Genomic DNA, 22,922 nt, shown 5'->3' with positions numbered 1-22,922 from the left:
TGCCGGATTTGCCAGTAGAAACTGTGCTATTCAAGAGTTATTCAAGAGTTATTGAAAACACGAAATGTTTTCTCATGGTATGAAGAGTGTTAGAAAGAGTTTGTTGACATAAAATAAAGTCTTACCAGGGCCCAAAACTTGAAAAGTTTCATTGCCGGGTTACCGTATTGTGTTATTACAGATTCCAGTGACAAGGGAGTAGGGACTATTTTGAAACAGAAGGAAACAGATGGCGATGGTACCATAGCTCTTGAGTTAAAAAGACTTCCAGGGGCTTGAACAAGGTATTCTGTTGTAGAAAAAGAAGTTTTGGCAATGATCTGGGCGGTAAAAAATGCAAGCAATGTTTGTGGGGTATACAGTTTCAAGTTGTATCTGTCCACAAACCCCTTCAAGAGGTGTTCAGAAGAAATGGGTTGTATTCTGTATGTTTGCGTATTTGCAAGTGGATTGTGACACTATAAGAGTTCTATTTTGGGGTCTCTTATATACCACGGATAGTTAACAGGACAGTGAATTTTCATTCCAAGATGGTTGGTCCTAGTTACTAGAAATTACAGAATGAAGAGGAGTGTTGGAGAGATGATATTGTGAAAGTTTGTGTTGGTAGTAAAGGATGTATAACTGAGGAACAGTGACTAGGTGAGATGGAAACTGATTCACTATTGAGAATGTTTTATTGATTCATTAATACAGATAAAAGAGAATAAACAATGGAATAAGTGTTGAACTGGTGTAATAAAATAACTGGTGAGCTGTCAGTAGAGAATGATGTTTTACTAAGCTGGTACCTCCTGAAAAGTTGAGAAAAAAATTGATAGACTTAGCCCAGAATGGTTATCATGGAATATGTCAATTTAAATAGAGACTAAGGTGTTCATACTGATGGCTGTAGATGGATATGAGAGGACTGTCAGAGACTGTGTGGAGTGCAGGATCAGTGGCAAGACCAACAAAATACAGACAACTCCTATGATTTGTAGGGCCCTACCCAGTGAGAGATAGCATATGATATTGTGGGTCCTATTTCATTGGGAGGAATTGGTATTTTTGGATATGTTTTCTCGTTGGCCCGAGGTTGATGTAGTGAGGAATAAATGCACTTAATATGTGATATGATTCCTTACTGGTGTGTTTGCATATGAGAGTAATCCAAAATGCTCACTTCTGATAATGGGGTGCAGTTCGTCTCAAAGGATATGGCAAGGTTCCTGGGGATGAGAGGGATTCATCATAAAAGATTTTCCGTTTATCAACCACAAACGAATGGTTTGGTTGAAAGATTTAACTGAACACTGAAGGAAGCTATTGAGTTTACCAAAGCTAGTGGTAAGAATTGGATGGATGCAGGATTCAAAAGAGTAGTAGAATTCAGACTTATCCCTCACACTACCATGAGGTAACTCCATTTGAATAGTTTAGAAGAATATAACCCTGCCCCATGATTTGTCCACCGTGGGTTGTTAAGAAATCAGGCCAAGAAGTGAATGTGGATGACTTGAATTGTGGAATGTTGAACATTTGAGGATGGTGAAAGAAATAAGTAGGCACGCTAAAAGAAAAATTTGCTATGATGTGCTGTGAAAGATGCTGTAGTGAAAGTAGGTGATATTGTTAGGATGAGATTGCCCAAAGCACTTCGGCTCAAATGAAGTACAGCAATCCTCTCAGAGTTGTAAAGATAGTCCAAGGGCTGTTGAATTTGGAATAACAGCATAAATGTGGTTGAAATAATTATGATTTGTTGTTGCAATATTTATTTGATGCATTCTTTGTGATTGTTTCTTGTCTTATTTATTGTTCTTGATTTTTTGTGTGTTGGAAGTACATTTTCCTTCTTCTGTGTCTGACCACTCTTATTTTGTTACATTTCATTATGTGGAGGAGGGGATGTGTGGGATTATGATGCAGCCTGTGTTGTCTCCAAGCTGTAGATCTCCTACCAACATACTTGTCACTTGCTCTTGGATTGAAATATATGTTGAACATGTGACGGGGGCCAGTTATTGGCGAGGTGGCACATACAGAGGAGGTTGATGGAGTGTCTTTAATCAAAACTAGACTTTATCTAGAAATCTCCTTCATGTCTGTTATCTTATACTTCAGTGAGAAGATTATACAGAAGGCCTTGGTTGTGGGGAGGTGTTCTGCTCCTTTGACAGCATGTCTATCTGGGCATTGCCCAGAAACTTAAATAACTTTGAAGAGGCCTACCCTGTAACATGCATATGGCTAACACCTGGACTTTCCCCTGATTTGTACAACCAACCAGCCAGGTACTAGTCACAGTGGGAGGGGGATGTCCCAGAACTGGTTTTGAGTGACCACAGAGGAAGGGTTGTCATTTCCCTGCCACACCTCCAGCATGGGCAGAGGAGTTCTGCATGCAGGAAGAAAGAGTTTGCCATTTTGGAATTACGTAGAGAGAGGTACTGGAAGAGTGTTGCAGTAGAGCTCACAGGAATTGCTACAAAAGTGAGTAAAATCATCCCAGGAACTTTTTCTCTATGGGTTAGGGAGAGGGAAGGAGTCCCCATCACCTACAGGCTAGTACCAGGCATAAATGGGGCACCCATGGGCATTCTTGTAAGAACACTATTGGACTTGTGGAAGATAGAGGAAGGTTCCTGCTCCCGCTGCTGTAAGGATACCTGAAAAGCTGTACCTGCTCCCACTCCAAGGACAAAGAAATGGACTCAAAAGGTCAGTTGACTGATCTCCAGGCAAGAACTCCTAATAAACCACTGTGACATACAAAAGCAGCTAGAAGCCCTTTTTTCTGAAGAGCCCAGTTGGCAAGTTCCAACTGGATTTGCCCTGGATCCTGGTGGTGACTTGTGCTGGAGTGTGTCTGTTTCTTACATCCTGGTACCTGTGGCTGTGTCATGCTATACCCCTCCTGACATCCTGAAAAACCTGGGGTTTGGAAACTTTTTTGGCTCCAAACACTCCAAAGACCTCTGGAGGACTGGGACACACCTCCTTCTGAGAATCAGACATTCATGCATGACTGCTTGGTTAAAGATTCAGTTTCCTCCCACTTGGAGCTTATCGCCAGCAGCAAATCCGTTTAAGCAGGACATTGTGTAGAGGCTATCTGGCCTCATAGAGCCATATTTGGCTGCAGCTTTCAGGCTATCCCCGCTGGAGGAATCCAAGCCCCAAAGAAGTGACTAAGTCTAAAGGATGAAATCTCCACTGGGCGAAGGAACCGCCGAGCAGATTACGACCTGCCTTTCCACAAAGCATTTCATGGAGGAACCTCGCCATTAATTGATTGGCGAAAAGGCATGTAAAGGGGCCCCAACAGGGCCCCCAGGCAAATCTTGTCATGGGGGAAATCTGGCCATGGGATTGTATGTAGGGGCACATGATGAGCCCCCACATCAGTAATGGCAGTTAAAAATAGCATCTTAAATTATGAGGTCAGCATAAAGTAATCTACATCTATGGCTAAATTATGCATCTTATTACACACAAGAGAGAGAGGGGAGGGCCCAAGGGGATGTTTAAAGACCCTACACTACTATAACCCCTTACTACCAACTTATTACAACAGAAAATAGTAGTGGGTCTATTGAACAGTTGGCTCTGGTGTGTGTCTGCAAAGGTAGGCTTGAACTAAGTCAAAAAATGTGAGCATCTTTCCTGTGTGGAAAAATACCCATCAGTTGTCGATCCTGGGCGCCCTGTTCATTATTTGGGTTTCCTTCACACCGGGAAGGTAGATTTTAGGCCCATAGTAATGATGGAAATGGAAACCTTTTGCTTGTTCTCATATATCAGGGTAAGGATGGACAACTCAGGAGCAGTGCATGTGTGGAGTGAAAGGGTGTGAACTGTGATTGTGAACAGATAAAATTAGGTAAAAGAAAGGCAAATCGACTTTAATAAACACCTTTCTATTCCTAGTGTAAAAAAGTGTGCACTGTTAGTGGTTTTAACAAATAGCCACTACACTTTATATGTGGTCAACATGTTTCTGCAGGCTCAATTATGGATCCTCTCAGGTATCCTGCTGCTTTCTTCAGGACCTTATTCGCGACTGCTCATTAAAAGGTAAACAGATGAGGAAACTATCACCTGGGTATTTCAATAGTGCATCTTTCTCCTACCTTACCATGAAATCCAACGGATCCCAGTAGAGATGTGATGTTCATGCAGACACATACAAAAAGACAACAACCAACATTTCAATCAGTCAGTTAGATTACAATGTACTAGAGTTACATGTATTAGCTGAATCGTTATAAAATCGAAACATGATGCCTCACCACGTGCACCACACTTTCCAAGTTTAAAGTGGTCGCTCTCACTTACCAAAGTTGTAGGAGAGAAACGCTCCACCCCACCTGGCCACAGCTCAGGTACATGGAGCCCCGCACTAATGAGCATGAAAAAAGGAAAACATATTATATGTCGGGTTGGTGTAACATGTCAGAACACTGACTTCATTTTACCACTTAGGAATCAACAGAATAAATCTATGACTTCACCTGAGTATGCTAGCGATACTCTGAACTAAGGCTTGCTTTCATGTGCCACTTAGTATCAAAGGGCTTCTTCTCTATAACGAGTACCATCGTGCCATTTTGTGTATCTCATTTTTATAAGTAGCACATTACTATCATGCACATTGTCTTAAGATAGAACACCTTGCTACCAACATCGATTCTGTCCACTTATTCTTCTATTGTTTAGTGAAACAGCCTTGGAATCCCATTATTGAAGGTAAGTAATTATTTTCTTTCCTTTAACTGCCAGAGTGCTCGATTCTTTATGCAAACAAGAGAGAGCAAGCGGAGCCGACTATTGCAACGGAGCGCTCTTGTTAAAAATGTGAGTGTAAAAACTATTACCAACATTAATGGGGCAGCGGCCGCCGTAGTGCTCGATCTTTTTTCCAAAAGAGAGAGTCGACTACGGACATGAGTAAGCGCTCACTTGTAATAAAGGGGGCGTTCTAGTTAAAGGAAAGAACATAAGGTTAGTTTAGTTTACGGCAGCGTAAAAAGATATGTTTTGAGTTTTTTTCTGAAAGATTCAAGACTGGTGATCAGTTTCAGTGCAGGAGGTAGGGAATTCCAAAGGATAGGTCCTTTATATGATAGAGCTCGACCACCTTGTCTGGCTCTTCTGATTTTTGGGACTTGTAACAGCTGATGGTTGCTGGAGCACAGTGTGCGTCCGGGGGTATATGGAACAAATTTTTCCTTTAGGTATTTGGGGCCAGAACCGAACAGGCATCTATGTATCATACAGCATATTTTGAATTTGATACGCTGCTTTACTGGCAGCCAATGAAGTTGGTGTAAAAGAGGACGGGAGGGAGTTCTGGGGGGAGCATTAAGAGCCAGTCTTGCTGACGTGTTTTGGACTACTTGTATTTTATCCAGTTGTTCCTCATTTGCCGATATGTATAGGCCATTACAATAGTCCATTCTGCTTATTATTAGGGTCTGGATGAGTGTTTTCCTGTGGTTGTCTGACAAGAAAGGGAAGACGCGTCGAAGCAGCCCCACCACATGGAAGCAGGCACCTGTCACTTGGGTGGTGTGTTCCTTAAGTAGAAGTGTCTGATCTAGTTTTTTTACTATTAGTTTAGGGCTTGGGACAGGACCGAGCTCCAGGGGCCACCAGTCTGGGGACCACAAAAGAGTTGCCCCTCCAAATAGCATGACCTCGGTTTTAGACACGTTACATTGGAGGTAGTTCTGTGCCATCCAATGTGCCACTGCTCTCATTCCATCCGCAAAAGTTGTTTGAATTGCGGGTGTGAGGGTTTGGAAAGGAAACAAAAGCTGGGTGTCATCGGCGTATGACACCGGGGTGAATCCATAAGATCTTATCAAGTTTGCTAAGGGGGCCACATACACGTTAAAGAGCGTGGGGCTTAGGCATGAGCCCTGTGGCACTCCCTTAGTGAGCTCCCTTGAGATTGAAGAATGGGAGCCCAGTCTAACACCTTGGCCCTTATTTATGAGGCCTTGCGTCAGTTTTGCGCCGCCGGTGCGTCACTTTTTGTGACGCACCAGCGGCGTACAAAATGCGCCTTGTTGCGCCATATTTAAAAAGTGACGCATCTAGGTAGATGCGTCACTTTTTAAACCCCTGCGCCACATTATACCTGGGCCAGGTATAATGTATGCAGAGGGGGCGTTCCCCCGCAAAAAGCCTCGTAATAGTGACGCAGTGAAATCTATGAGATTTCACTGCGTCACTTTTAGGATGCTGTTGCATCAAAATCTTGCGCCTGCCTCACAGCAGGCGTAAGACTGACGCAAGCCCTTTCACATGGGGCTTTCCCCATGTGAAAGGACGCATTGCTGGAGTTGCGTCACTTTTGTGACACACTCCAGCAATGCGTCACTTTTGCGCTTACAGATGCGTCAGAAATACTGACGTATCTGTAAGTCCTTGCGACATGATGCGTCATACATTAAATATGACGCATCATTGGTGTCGCAAGGAGTGCGCAGTGAAAAGTGATGCATCGCTGTTTTCACGCAGCGATGCGTCACTTTTCATAAATGAGGCCCCTTGTGTACGGCCCGAGAGAAAGCTTTGCAACCATGATAAAGCCGCTCCTTCTACACCCACATCGCTCAGTCTGTCGAGAAGAAGTTCATGTGACACCATGTCGAAGGCAGCGGACAGATCTAACAGCACCAGAATCGCTGAGCCCCCTCTATCCAGTGACATCCTGATGTTATCGGTCACTGAGAGGAGGGCTGATTCAGTGCTGTGATTGGGCCTGAAACCAGATTGAGATAGGTCCAGCCCCTCCGCTGCCTCGATGTATTTCGACAAATAAGTGTTCACATGCTTCTCGGTGAGTTTACTGAGATAGGGTAGAAGGGAGATGGGTCTGAGGTTGGAAAGGTCCGTCCAAGGAAGTGTAGTATTTTTTCGAATGGGATTGACCACTACTTGTTTCCATTCTACTGGTACATGTCCTTCTCTGAGGGAGTGATTTATTATTGTTTGGATATGTGGACCTAAAAGGGAGTTTAGGGGGGGCCATCATTTTGGCTGGTACGAGATCATTAGGGGAGGCTGATTTTATGTAGCTAGTAAGGAGGGGAAGATCTATTTCAGTGACTGGTGGAAAGGTTAGTAAGGACGCTTTCTTTTGTTTAGGTGTAATGGGGATAGAGATACCACAGTTAGAGCTAGTAGCTTTCAAGATTTTCTCATAGATTGTATTTATTTTGCTCTCAAAAAACTGTGATATCTCATTGCATAATGGCAATGAGAAGTCATCTGAGCTAACACAGGCTGTGGGTTTGACAAATGCTTCCAGTATTTTATATAATTCCTTCGAGGAATTTCCTGCCTCTACCAGTTGCTGGGCCAGACTATTCTTGCGGGCCTTTCTAATGTGTTTATAGTATTTTGATTGTGCTTCAAGGTATGCTTTCCTATCCTCTTCTAAATGTGTCTTCCTCCATTTTTTTCTAGCCTTCTACATCCTTGCTTCTCATTTCTCAGTGCCTCTGTGTACCATTTCTCCTGTTTATTTATGGGGAATTGTTTATGCAGTTTCGATGGAGCCAGCTTGTCTATTGCCTCTATGAGGGAATTATTGAATTTACTTAGTGTGTCTTCCACTGATGGGTATTTTTCCACACAGGAAAGATGCTCAAATTTTTTGACTTAGTTCAAGCCTACCTTTGCAGACACACACCAGAGCCAACTGTTCAATAGACCCACTACTATTTTATGTTCAAATAAATTATGCATCTGCCAATGATAATGGGCACTAACACTGATAGGATCACTTATAGGAGAAAGCACTAAAACAGGGAATTAGCACCAATAGAGATCATAACCAGGTGTACCACCCTGTATGGACTGGACATCAAGGGCCTGATTTAGAGTTTGGTGGATAGGACCCTCTATCATAAAGGTGATGTATACCTCATCCCCATATTACAAGTTCCGTATGATATAATGCATTTGTAGTAGTTGTACGGAGTATAGATCATGTTACTGAGTATCTCATCCTTCAAACTTTAAATCAGGACCTTACTTATTTTATACATTAGTTGGCTGTAGTGTTCTAGGCTCTTGCCTGCCCATTACCTCCCCGAGAAGCCTGGAACTCCTTGTCCTCTCTACCCTGAGAGTCAAATGTGGAAAGGCTCATATTTGGCTCAGTTTGGTGAATCATAGTAGGGAGGACCCCTGGACACCCAAGGCAAACGACCTCAACCACCACGGTTGGGGCCCAGTAGTCCCTGTCTATCTGTTCTTAGTGATAATATTCCATTTCCATAAATTATGTCCTTCAATTTTGCAAATCTTTTAACTTTCTCATTACCTTTATTTTTTAAATTCATCTTTTTTTAAGAAAAAAATGTCCCATCCCCTTTAAAAATTGTGTGTATGTATATTCACATTCTCAAATCATTGAAATGCAATGCATTTCAAACCTCTTTGGTTCTTCCTCTGGAAAAATATACAATCTCTTTCCAATCATTATTTTCAATATTCAATTCGGTTAGAGTACAAGAAAAAACAACAATGAACGTGTTAAAATTCGATGTTCGGTTTGTGAAACAGATATAGCATACCGCAGTGTCGGCCTTCATGCTTGATTGAATCTTTGATTTCTCCGTGCTCTATATAGAGCCAGCCCACATTTTGACCGTCGTGCCATTAATACCCTCCTCTTCCCTGTGAGTATCCCCTTTCATCATCATGTGCTCCCCAATCATTGTTCGATGGTCTTGAGCTCCAGGTCCTGCGAGCTATCCTTCCATAAAGCATAGAGGGGCTTAACCAAAGAGGGTAGGCAGATCATCGAAAAACCGCAGAGCAATTATCTCCTTTGCGCATAAAATAACACATTTGACATTGTAGATGTATGTTCTTTTTATTTTAACACAACACCATGCCTCAGAGGTGACTAAAAATCACTGCACTTAAGGCTTGATCTACTAAATGATGCAGTCTCCCATCATTTACTAAAAAAAATTCCGGGGAATATTGCTCGTAGCCATTCAGCCACTTTTGGTCATGGTCCAAAAAGCCTGTTATACATTGTAGAAGTCTCCAGGCCCCCACCTAAAGGAACACACTGAGGCAGGTTGTGGGGGAAATGCTTATTTATTACTCCAAGATATTATGGGGAAAGAGCGCTGGGCGTCTTACTAGGATCGCGCTCTGCCGGGCTCTGAACGGCGCGAACCGCCGCTCGCGCATGCGCAGTCCCACGTTCTCTGCCGGCGCGTGTTGCGTCACACGCACGCCGGCATTAGCTAGAACGCTAACACCACATATCTCCTCCTTTTACACAACAAATATTTACAGTTCAGTCTTCACTGTTCTCTCATTCAAAGTCTCTGAGGTGTGCAGGCCTCACTATCACTCTCCCAGCACGCGTGCGTCTTACCGGAGTGGAGGCTTCGTGGACACCCTCAGGTGCAGGGCTCCCCACCTTTTCTCTCCCTTGACCATGTCCAATTCTCCTGGGTGTCGCCTCTTCCTTTGCTGATGTTTCCTTCACACTCGTCTCAACTAGTTCTTCACTCTCTATGCACGCATTTCCATCTCCCTGACTTTCGCCACCTGACTCTCTTTCTTCGGCTTCTCTTTCTTGTCTTTGGACAGAGGTGCAGTTTCCTTTCTCCTCCGGCCACTGCACGATTTTATTTATCTTCGCCATGAGATCCTGGGACCACATTTTTCCATCGCTAAGGCGGGCTGCTCTGCTGTACACTTCCTCCACTTGTAGGGGTGGGCTGTACTTGCTTTCTCCCTTCTTCCTCAGTACTGCCTGTTTAACTCTCACCCACTCCCCTTTCTCCAAAGTCGCGTCCTTCACTCTCCTTCTCCGGTTGTAGTGTTCTGTTTACACTCTCTGGGCCTTCTCCAAATTGTGCTGGACCACGGCAGGCGACCACTTACTGGTGACAGTCTTTTCTCTCCATACCACATTGTCTTTCGTGAACGGATGCCTGCCCCTTAGGATCTGGAAGGGACTGTACCCTGTTGCGGAGGGAGGGATTCTGTACGCCCACATCATTCTTTGAATTTCCGCCTCCCTTGCATGATGGCCGCTTGAATTGACCCCATAAGAACTCGGTTAAACCTTTCCACCTGTCCATTGCTGGCTGGATGATACACCGAGGTGTGATTGGACTTGATTCCATTCCTCTCGGTGTATCGGTGCCACTTATCAGATGTGAATTGCGGGCCATTGTCTGTCAATATAGTTCTCGGGATGCCTTCCCTTAGGAACACCGAGGTGAGGAATTTAATGACTACATCCGAGTCCATTTCTTCCTGCACATGCACTTCTGGCCAATTGGAATATTTATCCACCAGCACACACAAGTACTTGGCCGTTCCTTGTCCATCCAATACTGGCCCTAGGATGTCAACAGCGAGGTCCTCCCATGGATCACGGGGTTGCTCAAATCTCCCCAACGCCGGCGTCAAGGGTTTGAGTACTTTGTCTGACTCTGGCATTGGTTGCAGTCCCTGACATGTCTCTAGATCTGGATGTCCATTCCTGGCCACCAGTACATCTGCTTCACCCTTGACTTGGTCTTCACAATGCCGAAGAGACCTTCATGCAGTTGGTTCAGCAAGGTTGAGACTAGCCTTTCTGGTGGCACCACCTTGTCTCCGCGATACAGAAATGTTCCTGAGTCACTCCTGGACAGCTCCTCCCGCACTTCGTACAGTTTCCTAGGCACCTCCTTTAGCCTTTTCTTTTCCAGCCACCCATTGACAAGGTACCTTTTAATCTCTTCCAAGATCTCGTCCTCTTCGTATGCGTGTGCCCACTCCTGTATGCTGATTGCTCTGTCCATGTAATGTAATGTAATGTAAGGGGTTATTTATACCGCGCAACTATCGCTCCAAGGAGCATCTTGGCGCCCACTTGTATTGCTGATCAGATAGAATTCTTACACTAGGGATCTGGCAGTGGTGTCAGGTAGAGTAAAGATCCAGGTTTTTAGTTGTTTCCTGAATTCAATTTCTCTATCCAAGGCTCTTATGTGGGGGGGAGTGTGTTCCAGGCTTTTGTGCCTAGCACCGCAAGGGACTTGCCCCCGCGGGTCTTGAGCCTGAATGATTGAACTGCCAGAAGATTGGCGTTGGTCGAGCGGAGAGTTCGAGTTGGATGGTATCTGATGATTTTTTTCCGCAAATACAACGGTCTTAGTTTATGTATTGCCCTAAAGGTGATGAGCAAGATTTTAAATAGAATTCTTTTGATGATAGGTAGCCAATGTAAAGTCTTAAGGGCTTCCGTCGCTGATGATCTCCTGGGCCACTTTAATACAAGTTTGGCCGCCGAGTTCTGCACCATTTGGAGCCTATAGGTAACCTCCTTGTTGGTACCTGCATATAGTCCATTACAATAATCAAGGTGGGATGTGACCAGTGCAACCACAACTGTTTTCCTGGCCTCCAAGGGAAGGAGGTCGAAGAACTTTCTCAAGCTCTTTATAACACCAAAGCACGTACCTGCCACTTTCAGTGCCTGCTGTTTAAAGGACAAATTCCAATCAAAGGTCACTCCCAGATTGCGAGCCGTGGTGGCAGTATTGGGTGGTATTTCTGCTTTATCAGGCCACCACAGTCTGGGTATGAATTCATTGTTTGGGCCCATCGGTATTATCTCCGTCTTCTCGGTGTTGCATTTCAAATGGTTAGACCGCATCCATTCAAAGGTTGCCGTAAGGCAGCCCTTGAGTTTCTCTTCCCAGACCTGGTTGTCTTTATCCATAGTCAGGATCAGTTGCGTATCGTCGGCATAGGCTATAGCTTCTATGCCAAACGATGCAATTAGACTGATCAGGGGTGCGGTGTAGACATTAAACAATGTTGGGCTAAGACTGGAGCCCTGAGGTACTCCTGTCGTGAGTCTTCTCTCCCCAGAGTGAAATTCTCCTAGCGTCACCACCTGCCTCCTTCCACTCAGGAAGTTCTTGAGCCATTCAAGTACCACACCCGTGATGCCAAAGGTTTTCAGACGGTCTATCAGAATGACATGTGAGACCGTATCGAAGGCCGCCGATAGGTATAATAAAATCAGGACGGCCTTCTTCCCTTGGTCTAGGGCGGTATGGATGGTATCTGCGGTATGCAGGAGAGCAGACTCCGTAGAGTGCTGCGCTCTAAAACCAGCCTGGTTGGGATGCCATACTTCACTCTCTTCTAGGAACCTGGTCAGTTGTTGGTTGACCATAGACTCTGTGATTTTACATAGAGCAGGAAGTAGTGAGATGGGACGCAGATTGGATAGTGTAGTGGGGTCAGGGTGCTGTTTCTTTTGCAGGGGTCTCACTGCTGCAAGTTTCCACTCTGGGGGGACATTAGCTGTGGCCAAGGAGCTATTTACAATGTTGTTAATGACTGGGTTGGTAACCTCCACAATAAGATGCAGGAGTTTAATAGGGCAGGGGTCAAATGGAGAACCTGATTTGGTGCAGAGTATAGCTCGTCGGGATTCCTCTAAGCTGACAGGTTGGAAGCTCGCCAATTGTTTCTCCACCAGTCTCTCCTTTCCATTAACTTCATCACCGGCCAGGCTAGGGATTACAAAATCCTTTGTCAGGCCATGTACTTTTCCTTCAAAGTACTCGGCGATAGCCTCGCACAGAGTCTCTGAAGGGGGAATTTCTTGCGTTATAAAGTCAGGTTTATTAAATCCTCTGACAATGTTGAAGATGACTTTCTGTTTGTTGTTTGCAGCCTCAACCGCCTTGCGATAATAATTTTTTTTTGCCAACTTAATATGTTCATGGTATTTTTTCTTTGTGGCATTGTATTTGGTGCGTTCTATCATGCAGTAGTTCTTACGCCATCTGCGCTCCGCTCTGCGCAGTTCTCCTTGTCTTATTTTAAGATCCTGGTTAAACCATGGGGCGGACTGCTTCTTTTTTTCCCTTTGGTCTTCCTGATATTTCCCTGCCCTCCCATTCCTTTAGGCACATTCATCCATTCCTTGAACGTATTGGGGTCAGTATTCAATTATCCTATCTTATTAGGTCTACATTCCATTGCCAGTCTGGCAAGGTCTGGGTGGGCCATTAGTTCCTTCCACTCTTCATGGGTGGACTGACTTCGTTGATCGAGATTTTTACATTTCATATTATGTTCAAGCGTGAGAGTAAACGGTATGAGCGCATGGTCTGTCCATACCTGAGGTTTTGGATGTTCGCATCTTAGAGTGCTTAGGTTAGTCGCGATGCAGTCAAGCATATGTCCTGCATCGTGAGTGGGCTCGTTACCATTAATAACTAAGCCAAGAACTTCCATGGTCTCCCTAAAAGATGCAGTTGCATTATCAAATCTGTTCTCTAGGTGAATATTTACATCCCCTAGGACCGTGAAATTAGAGTACTTTAGTACCAAAGGGCTAAGTGCTCCTCCCACTGTTTCCAAGAAGCCTTTACAGGATCCTGGTGGTCTGTATATTAATGCCCCAGCAAAGGTGAAGGTATCATTGATTTTTATGCAGAAGCCCATTCCTTCTGCCTCTTTAAGTTCCTGCAGTTCTAACACTGAACATGAAAGAGTGTCCCTATGAATAACAGCCACTCCCCCTCCCCGTTTTTCTTCTCCTCTGTCTTTTCTAAGTATAGTATAATCCGGTGGCAGAGCCTGTACCACATCTGGGGTGGAGGCTGGTTTCAGCCAGGTCTCTGTAATACAGAGTAGGTCCAGAGTAAGGTCGTATATATACTGGGCATGTCTGGGCATTGATCTAGAATTTATTAGGCCTCCAAATAGGAGTTTCCCTCGAGGTGTCATATCGGTAATTTGTGTCCATGTGAAAGCGTGGCCACAGCACTGGCAGTTTGCAGGGCCGGACCACACAGACGGGTCCATCTTGTGTCTATCACAATCTGGCTCATATTGTAGGGAAAGTAACTCTTGCCTTGTGTATACCTTAATTTTAGTTTTTGGGTCAGCATACCTGGCCGTTGGCCCGTCCGAGGCACGGGCGGGCGCAGACGGGCCGGACTCTGGCTCGACTCCGGCTCTCCTACGGCGCTCCTGCTGCGCGTTACCGCTGCGCGTGGTCATGGCAGCTTTTTATGCACACCTCGTGCGCCGGCCTGAGCACTAGAGCGCTCGGCAAATGGCGGCGTCACAAGTGCCTTCCTCCCACCAAAGATGTCTGCCGGGTATGTGGTGGTACAGCTAGTGGCCCGCTAAGCAGCGGTGAAGTTGCAATGAATTTTACAGTGCAAGTGAGCCTAAGCAATGTCAGGTAAAACCAGGGCATAACGTTTAAATTATGAAAACAATAAGTGACAAAACGGGAATTTAAAAGATCACAGTGAAAATTTCACGAAGTCGAGCGCTATTACACACAAGTGCCTCTAATGCCTAGCGCAGTATTATCAGCCTGTTCCAAGCCTTCCATGTCTTCCATTACTGCCACCATTTCTTCATTCTCCTCTACAGGCATGGGCGCTTCTTCCATAGCTGAGGCCCTGCTGAGATAGTCAGCCACTTTGTTGCGTGTCCCCGGGATGTACTCTACATCGTACGAGTACTCTAGGAGTTTGAGAGTCATCTTCGCAATCCGCGGGGTGGCAGTGGCATGCCCACTTGAGGTGAGTACCTTAACCAACGGCTTGTGGTCAGTTTGTAGGCGAAACCTCGTGCCCCACAGGAACTGCCGGAACTTTCCCATGGCCCACACAACAGCTAGCATCTCTTTCTCTATTACGCTGAACTTCTGTTCAGTGTGCGACAGCGCTCTGAACGCAAAGCTGAGCGTTTGAACCGTGTTGTCATCTCTCTGTTGTGTGGGGACTGCCCCCAGACCTTTTTCGCTGGCGTCTGTGGTGAGGATGGTGACTCCCGCTGGGTCATGTCCATGCAAGAGTACGGCTTGGCTGATGTTCCCTTTCAGCTCCTCGAACTCCCTCTGAGCCTCGTCATCCCATTGAAATGATGCCTTGTCTCTTATTAGTTGCCATAATCTGTGCGTTTTCGTAGCAAAATGTTGGACAAATTTGCTGTAGTACTCGGCCATTCCCAGGAATGACCGTACCTCATCCTTGTTGGTTGGGCCTCTGGCCTCGCAGATTGCTTTCACATTGTCTTTTTTGGGAGTGATCCCTTGTCCGCTTATCTCGTGCCCCAGGTAGGTGACGGACGTCATTCCGAATCTGCACTTCTCCCATTCCACCGTTAGCCCTTTCTCCTGTAGAACGCCTAGCACCTTGCCTAGCTTGGTATCGTGGTCCTTACAATCCTTCCCCATTACAAGGATGTCATCCCAGAAATACTGGATGCCTTCGACGTCTTTGAACAGGCGGTGAATGAGTTTTAGCAACAGCGCTGCGGCAGACGCTAGCCCGAAGGGCATCCTGCGGAACTGATAACAACCATAGGGGGTGATGAAGGACGTCAGTTTCCTGCTGGACGGGTGTAGGTCAATCTGGTGGTATGCTGACGTGAGGTCTACAGTGGAGAACCATTTCACTCCCCTGGTTCCCGCCAACATTTCCTCTATCCTGGGGAGGGGAAACTTCTCTACCACCAAGCATTTGTTCAGCTCGCGCAGGTCCACACACAGGCGCACCTTGCCGTTGGGTTTCCTGGCGACCACCAAGGGAGCTAACCACTCTGAGCTATCGATTGGCTCGATGAACCCTTGCTCTTCCAGTCGAGACAGTTCTTGTTGCACTGCTTCCCTCACTGCTATGGGCACATTGCGGGCCTTGTGAGATACTGGCCGGGAGTCTTCTCTGAGTACGATTTTATGCATGAACTTCTCCAGTTTCCCCACTTTGCCACCGAAGACGTTGGGGAACTCTCTTCTCACCCTCTCCAGGTCTGGCCAGTGCTCACTATCTGTCAGCAGTACTTGTTCTTTGCCTCCTGGGTCCAGCTTGATTCCCAAGTCTCCCTGGTCTCTCCATCCCAGAACTGAGGGGCCTCTCTCTGCTACGTACAGCTTGCATGTGGCTGTCCTCCCCCTAAACTCGAACTTCAGGCTCCGGTATCCAACCATTGGAATCGGATTGCTTGTGTATGACACCGGCCTTATGTCCGGCGGGTCTAGTTGTGGGCCCAGGCTCGGTCTGAATTCCTCTTCCCACACCGATCTCTGCACGATGGTGTACGGGAATCCAGAGTCAATCGCAATTCTGATTTTGACTCCCCCAATTAACATGTCCGCTCTCGGTTTGTCAGAGCGCTGAGTGTCGATAGCCAGTACTTGCTCCTCGATGCATAACACTCTGTCGTCTTTGTCTGACTCCCCATCGGCACCTTCCTCCTGTTGTTGGTGCGCTATGTATTTCACCATCGCTTTCTTCTCTTTCCTCCAACACACTTTCTCGTAGTGGCCTACCAGGCCACAGAACATGCACTTTGCACGAAACGCGGGGCAGCGTTTATCATGGGCTGCATGGTTCGCACTCCCGCACCTATAGCACGTGGATTTGGTGAATGAGGGCTGTTTCCCTGCTTGTCCAGGTCTTCCCGCCCATTTGCTGGTTCCGCGGTTGTCTCCCGGCGCCATCTTGTGTCTACCCGATGGTTCCGCGTCATCAATTTTGTTGACCATGATCCTTTGTGCACTCTCCTTTTTCGCGGCTTCAGCGCACCGCTTGGAGAGTTCGGCTTTTTTCACCATTGGGATTACTTCTTTTAGTGTTGCTTCACCGTGAGCCCTTAGCTTATCTTGCACATTCCTTTTGGTGGTGTGCATTACGATCTGGTCTTTGATAAAGTCTTCTTCCAGTGCCCCGTACTTGCACGTGACTGCTAGTCTCTTCAGGGCTGCTACGTAGTCGTCACCTTGTTTCCTTTGCTGGGAGTTGAACCTATCAATGGAGATGCAAACTGCCGGACGGTAATGGGCGTCTAGATCTTCTAGGGCCTGTTTGAGGACATCTGCGTCTGCTGCTTGTGGCGTCGTCGTCGCTATGTTCGTGAACACCCTTTTGCCTTCTGGGCCTAGGTTGTGCAGTAGTATTCGTTTCCGTCTTGCGGGGGTGAATTCGTCAGTGGATTCATCCTCCAGGGCTTCTAAGTAGCTCTTGAAGTATTCCCTCCAGTCCTCCCACTTCATCTGTGGTTCTCCTGGCTTGGGTAGAAACGGGATCGGTGCCGTGAGTGAGGATGCTTGGTTGCTTGTTCTGGCCTGTCTCTCTGGCTCGTCTTCCCGATTCCTGGGGCTGCCTGGCGCGCTATTGTTCCCTCACCGACTCCTGGGGCTGCCAGGTGCGTTGGCGCTTTCTGCTTGCGACGTGTTGGGGCTGGGTATGCTCCTTCCCACCTCTTCGTGGTCACCCTTTTCCGCCAGGGCCTTGGTGGGGGATGCTTGTGTGCTCCTACCGTGCTTCTGTGCAGGTTGTGGTGCTTCTTGGCTCTCAGGCACTCAATGTACTTGAGTGTGTCTCTGCGCCTCTGCCACGCTCTTCCCGTAGGTCTTGTGGTAATTTCATACCCCCCTCCTTCTTCTGCAGGTAGGTGGTGTCGGTGGTTGTGTCCTGGGTCTCCCTGTACTTCCACTATTCTTGGTCTTGCCAGACAAAAAGGCTTTTTTTTTTCTTGCTTTTTCGAGTGGACAGATCCCACTCCTCGTCGCCACTGTAGACGTCTCCAGGCCCCCTCCTAAAGGAACACACTGAGGCAGGTTGTGGGGGAAATGCTTATTTATTACTGCAAGATATTATGGGGAAAGAGCGCCGGGCGTCTTACTAGGATCGCGCTCTGCCGGGCTTTGAACGGCGCGAACCGCCGCTCGCGCATGCGCAGTCCCACGTTCTCTGCCGGCGCGTGTTGCGTCACACGCACGCCGGCATTAGCTAGAACGCTAACACTACATACATGTTTACATTTATGACCTAGCTGCCTTTTTCTGGAGAACAGAGTCCTATGCATTTTTAAATAAACTGTTCTGGTCAAAATGTTGTCAGAAACAGTTACAGTAATTTCTGATTCTACCCACATCTGTCTATATCAATGCAAGGGCACCAAAGTGATTTTACTGTAAGTGGAAGGGCATGGGCACCATGGAATAGCTAACATTAAAATGACTAAACAAACCTTACCCAGCGGTGCCTCTGTATAGATTTTTGGTGCTCCGGTTAGACGCATTCAGTGTTCTGGACAAGACCATTTCAGCAAATTCAAGCTGTCACGATGAACAATTGAACTATACATTAAACTTCCGGAAACGGGATTTCAGTTCCGGGAATCAGAAGTTCAAGCTGCACTGAATCCTCTCGCCCGATAGTATGAAAAAAAAGGGGCATAGTAGCAAGAACCTCGTTAAAATTATCGCTGTTTTAGCGGCAGGAATCTGCCACTAAAACTGCGATAATGGGCTTGCTAATATGCATTATAGAATTCCAATAGAAGCCCAGGTTAGATGTTCAGGACGTCTAACCTAGGCTTCTATTGGAATTCTATAACGCATATTAGCAAGCCCATTATCGCCATTTTAGCGGCAGTTTCCTGCCGCTAAAACGGCGATGATTTTAACGAGGTTCTTGCTAATATGCCCCATAGTTTTAACAAGCAGTGATGAAATCTTTTATTTTGCCATTGTTTTTTTTTAATCTTGTAATAACAGGTTTAAGTACGTAATTCTGTCTGACCAAACTGTTCCTCCCATTTTTCGGTGGAAGTAGAGTACCTGCACCAATTTAGGTGTTTTTTATTGAATGATAAGAGCCTGCACCAACCTCCCATGTGGCCAACTTCCGCCTCAAAGAGTTTGTTGCAGGGCCTATGCAGTGAACTTTGGTCACAAGACCTTGCCTGCGTCCAGACCTGCAGCCAGCCCCTCGCTGCCTTCATTAGCCCCTGTGTGCCAGCTGGTGGCTATGCCATTGTAGCCAGCGGCAGATGGCCTTCAGCTGAGTGCAGCAGGCTGTGGTTGCACGACCTATCCAGCCGCTCACTAATAACAAATTCACCTGCACGTGGCATTTAATCTTTAGCAGTGGGGTTTGAGCTCATGGACCTCAGGCCCTCAGTACTCACTGCACAATTATTGACCATGCGTATTTACACGGTTGTTGAAAATTGCTTAACCCTCTGGCAGTTTGGCATACTTGGCAAGGTTGGTCACTTCGAGTGAGGTGCTCCTTGCTTGTGGTGCAAATGTGTATCCGGCCACGTGTTGCCTGTCGTTTCAGCACATTTTGTAGTGGCAGCTTGCCACGTGGAGTGTGCGACTCTCCTCTTGCCTGTGCTGGGCCTCTAGCGACTCCATCTTGAAGTAGTGTGAGGGAGGACACGCTCGCTGTCTTTTGGCCACTGCGGGTCTTTGCTAGTGCAGTTAAGCTGTGCAAAGGAGCCATTGGCCCTGGTGCCGGTAATTAAAATGGCCCCTTTGCCTGCTGTTGGGTTAGTAAACTCTTGGACCCTTCGGGGCCTTGGGCCCGGTGCCACTGCACCTGCTGCACCAAAGGTGGCTACGCCCCTGCACTTAACATGGCAGCAACCCATTTACCACTGTCTGTCTAGCAAAACAACCGTGGTAACAACATGTGGCGCTTCATGCTGTTTAACCATTAAACAATAGAAGCCCCACAGGTCTTGTTAGAATTAGGCGCGTCTGCATGATATCTTCCCGAGGGGGTAACATCACTGAAATAGAATACCTTGTGTAGCAGTCCCACAACAGTGGCTGCTTTCTTCCCAGACAAAAAGCATATGGGGGCGCAGCGGAGCGGAGGACCACCCCCGTGCCGGAGACTGCAGACTCGGGCTTTCTCTAAAGTAAAGAGAAGCGCTTGTCAAGCGCGCCCTTGGTAGTTACTCGTATTCTGTGGGACAAACCTGGGATATCAATTAACTTATCTAAATAATGTAACTCTGTCCAATGCAAAGCTGTCAGTGGAGAGAGGTGCAGAAAAAAAACAGCGGATGTCATTTAAAAACATAACCTGTGCCGCATGGCTTGTTTAAGGATGAGACCTGTGCACCGAGACACAACGTGTCCTGTTTCGAGCGCATAAAACAAACCCGGCTGCACTGTAGCACTTCAAAGCATAGACCGCGTCTTTAAAGTACTTGGAAAAGAAGAGGTTGAGGTGATAAGTTCGATAGCCATCTTAGAGAAGACTGTTTATCAGAGCTGTGGAGAAGACAAGCCACATAATACCAAGTAGCAGGTAATTTAAAAATAACAATAGAACGATTCCCGTTAACTATACTTTATTTTATATACTGGTACAGAAGAATGGTCTATTATTTTAGTCTGACTTCAACTAAAATAGGCATATATACTCGTAAGACAAATACGTTTGATTTACATTTTGACACGTCTTGTTGATTTCTTTAAACTTTCCAATTTGGTAGCAAAAGTACAAACGTCTTTAGAGGCTGAAGGCCACTTCTTGTCCCTTGTCTGTTGGCAATCGCAACGGATGTGACGTAAAATAGCTGCGCCCGATCTTTTTCACTACTCGCGTATCGTGCTAAGAGTACCGGCTGCAGCTGGAACACCATGGGAGACTATGAAGGGGAGGTAAAGGTTTGCAGGGGAAGGGGGTCACTTCAACGATAATTGAGGGAGGTACCTGGGAGGGTATTGCACCGCTGGATATCCCCGATCTCAGTGCTTTAAACCTCAATCCCAGTGGCAGCATTCCCTTTTTTTATGATAATGGCCCAAGAAGGGATCACGTTTGAGTGTCTGTTATCGGAGGAACAGCGGACTGTCACACCAAATCAAGTAATTCCCTCCCTACTTACCTTAAGAACATTTATATGGAACATTTTAGTATAAATGAAAAGTAATAGCTGGTTTCTTATAATTAGAATTTTTTATGAATGGCCGAAACCTGGCTTAATGGTGGAATATTCAAAATTAAATTCACACAACACCAAGTTACATACTTAGGCATAAAATCTGCAAGTGAATCTCCACAAGTGCACGCGCTGCCATTAAAGGCAATGGAACGCGAGCACGGTTGTGGGTGAAAAAGGGGACCGATGGCTAAAAGTCTCCTCCTAAACAACGCATGTGCGCTGCGTAGGCGAGACCTAAAAATGGCACAATGAAGTACTGAGCGATTTAGGTCGCCCACAGAAACGAGTTGCCTCTCGCTCATTCAAAACACTGTTATTGCAAAGAAGGTGCCCTGCTGCTTCCATGATGCTGCTAACTTGGCTTTCTCCTCCAATGCCGTGTTCCACTGGAACCCAGAAAAGAGGAAATACTCACGCACTGACTCCCGACCAGTATCAGTCAATATAAGTCCTCGGAACTAGCAGGGAGAAGTGCCGTGCCATTTCTCAGCCAGGAACATATTAGCGATGGAATGCTGGAGTAGTGGCTTAGCTGGCATTCAAAGGTACATCGCAGCGACACAACGAAAACAGGGAGTGGGAGGGTGTGTCTATGAGGCTCAACGCCGCCTCATTATGTTATCAATCAGGCATAAGCAGCATTTGGGGTAATAATACATTTGCAGTCAACTTTGATTGTTGCTGGGCATTATTTGGGGTATGTAATGGAGCAGTAAAACCTCAGGACTATAACGCAACACCATGCAGTCCACTTGAGACCTGTGTAAGGCAGGACACCAGCATAATATATTTAAACTAGCATTGTTTGATCACATACCGTTTGCAATGTGTAATGTGGTCATTGTGTTATTTTCCCTAGGTTGGGTATGAATGACTTCAAGCCTAAAACTGAAGAACAGCTACAGAGCTTGGGAGCAGACCGACCTGGGCTCACCATTAGAATGGGCTGAAAGAGTTCAGATGACATTCGCTTTGAAGAGCTGCTCTGCTAACACTTGGAAAATAATCACACCTGGTCTGCGGTTGAAATTAGGCAGCCCATTGCGGGTGATTGGGTTTATAAATGTTTGATGAGTTGAACATTTAAGCCCCATGAAGTATTTTTACAAGGTCCTTTGTCATCTTTAAATTCTCAATGTAATATTTTCCAATGAAGTTCAATTTTAAGCTGAATAAAAAATGGTGTCTCATTTTTAATCAGGATATTATTATTTGTTTATAAGGGATGCTTTAAATGTTACATTTCACATATGCACTCGTGTTTGACAACAAAAGCAGGATCGCAACATGTTGTTTAGGATTTTTAAATGACAATATATTACCCAATGGCAAAATACACAAAACAGTTGATTGTCTCTTGCAGTGCTTTGAACACACTTTTACCAAATTCAGTTGTACTCTTTGAATCTTTCCAGATTTCAACCTTCAGGTCTGCACAAGATGTCATCAGCAAGGCATTAAGCCACATTTAGTGAATGCAAGCAGCCGCTTGCTCTCGCTGTTCTGTTGCTTATAGTGCTATTTCTTAGCGCAAAATGCATCCTTGAATCCATTTTGGATGCAATGGGACATTTTTGCGCTAAGGGCATCAAAGGGCCAGATGTATCAAGTTAAATTGCGATGGCCGAAATTCATAGAATTTCAGCATTTGCAATCGCAATTCAGCTGTGTGCAATGTATGAAATGAAAAACCCTACTCGCAAAATAAGGAATCGCAAAATTTGCGATTCCCCATTTTGCGCATGCATTTAGAGAATTGCAATTAGCGATTCCCTAAATGCTATTCTAATAAACATTGCAAATTACGATATTGCTGTAAGGAATCGCAAATTACCACCAACTTCAAGTTGGTGGTAATTTGCGATTTCCTCTGTTGCGTGCTTATCTAGGTTCCTGATCGATACTGTGACCTTATGCCCCTATTCGGCTATAAAGCCATTTATTCCCTATATTGGCATAACCGTTCAAGTGCGATTTTCTGTAAAGTCATCTCTGGCCTCACACGAACAGAGCCACATTCCAGCATGACTCTCTGCTACTTCCTTTGCGACCAATTAGTGCAATGACAGAGCAGCAGTCACTATCTGATATTCCTAGATAACACTCCGAGTTCTTCAACAAGATAAAAACTCAGCAAACCTGGAAATCCCCGCTTGCTATGT

General features: G+C 45.9%; 1 protein-coding gene across 2 annotated transcripts in view; it reads left to right on the top strand.

Annotated features, from left to right (window-relative positions):
* The window catches only part of LOC147673963 (NACHT, LRR and PYD domains-containing protein 12-like), a 658,153-nt gene extending 636,196 nt beyond the window's left edge, over positions 1–21,957 (top strand). For both annotated transcript variants that reach the window (XM_086945051.1, XM_086945052.1), the window contains exon 10: positions 21,620–21,957. In XM_086945051.1, coding sequence (XP_086801177.1) covers positions 21,620–21,710 — 91 coding nt within the window. In that variant the 3' untranslated portion in view covers positions 21,711–21,957. The remainder of the gene's footprint in view (positions 1–21,619) is intronic.
* Positions 21,958–22,922: the final 965 nt, after the last annotated feature.

The sequence above is a fragment of the Lissotriton vulgaris genome, chromosome 12, assembly GCF_964263255.1.
Source record: "Lissotriton vulgaris chromosome 12, aLisVul1.2, whole genome shotgun sequence".
Classification (NCBI taxonomy): Eukaryota; Metazoa; Chordata; class Amphibia; order Caudata; family Salamandridae; genus Lissotriton; species Lissotriton vulgaris.
Note: the sequence above shows the minus strand (reverse complement) of the source record. Positions and strands in the feature narration are given on the sequence as shown.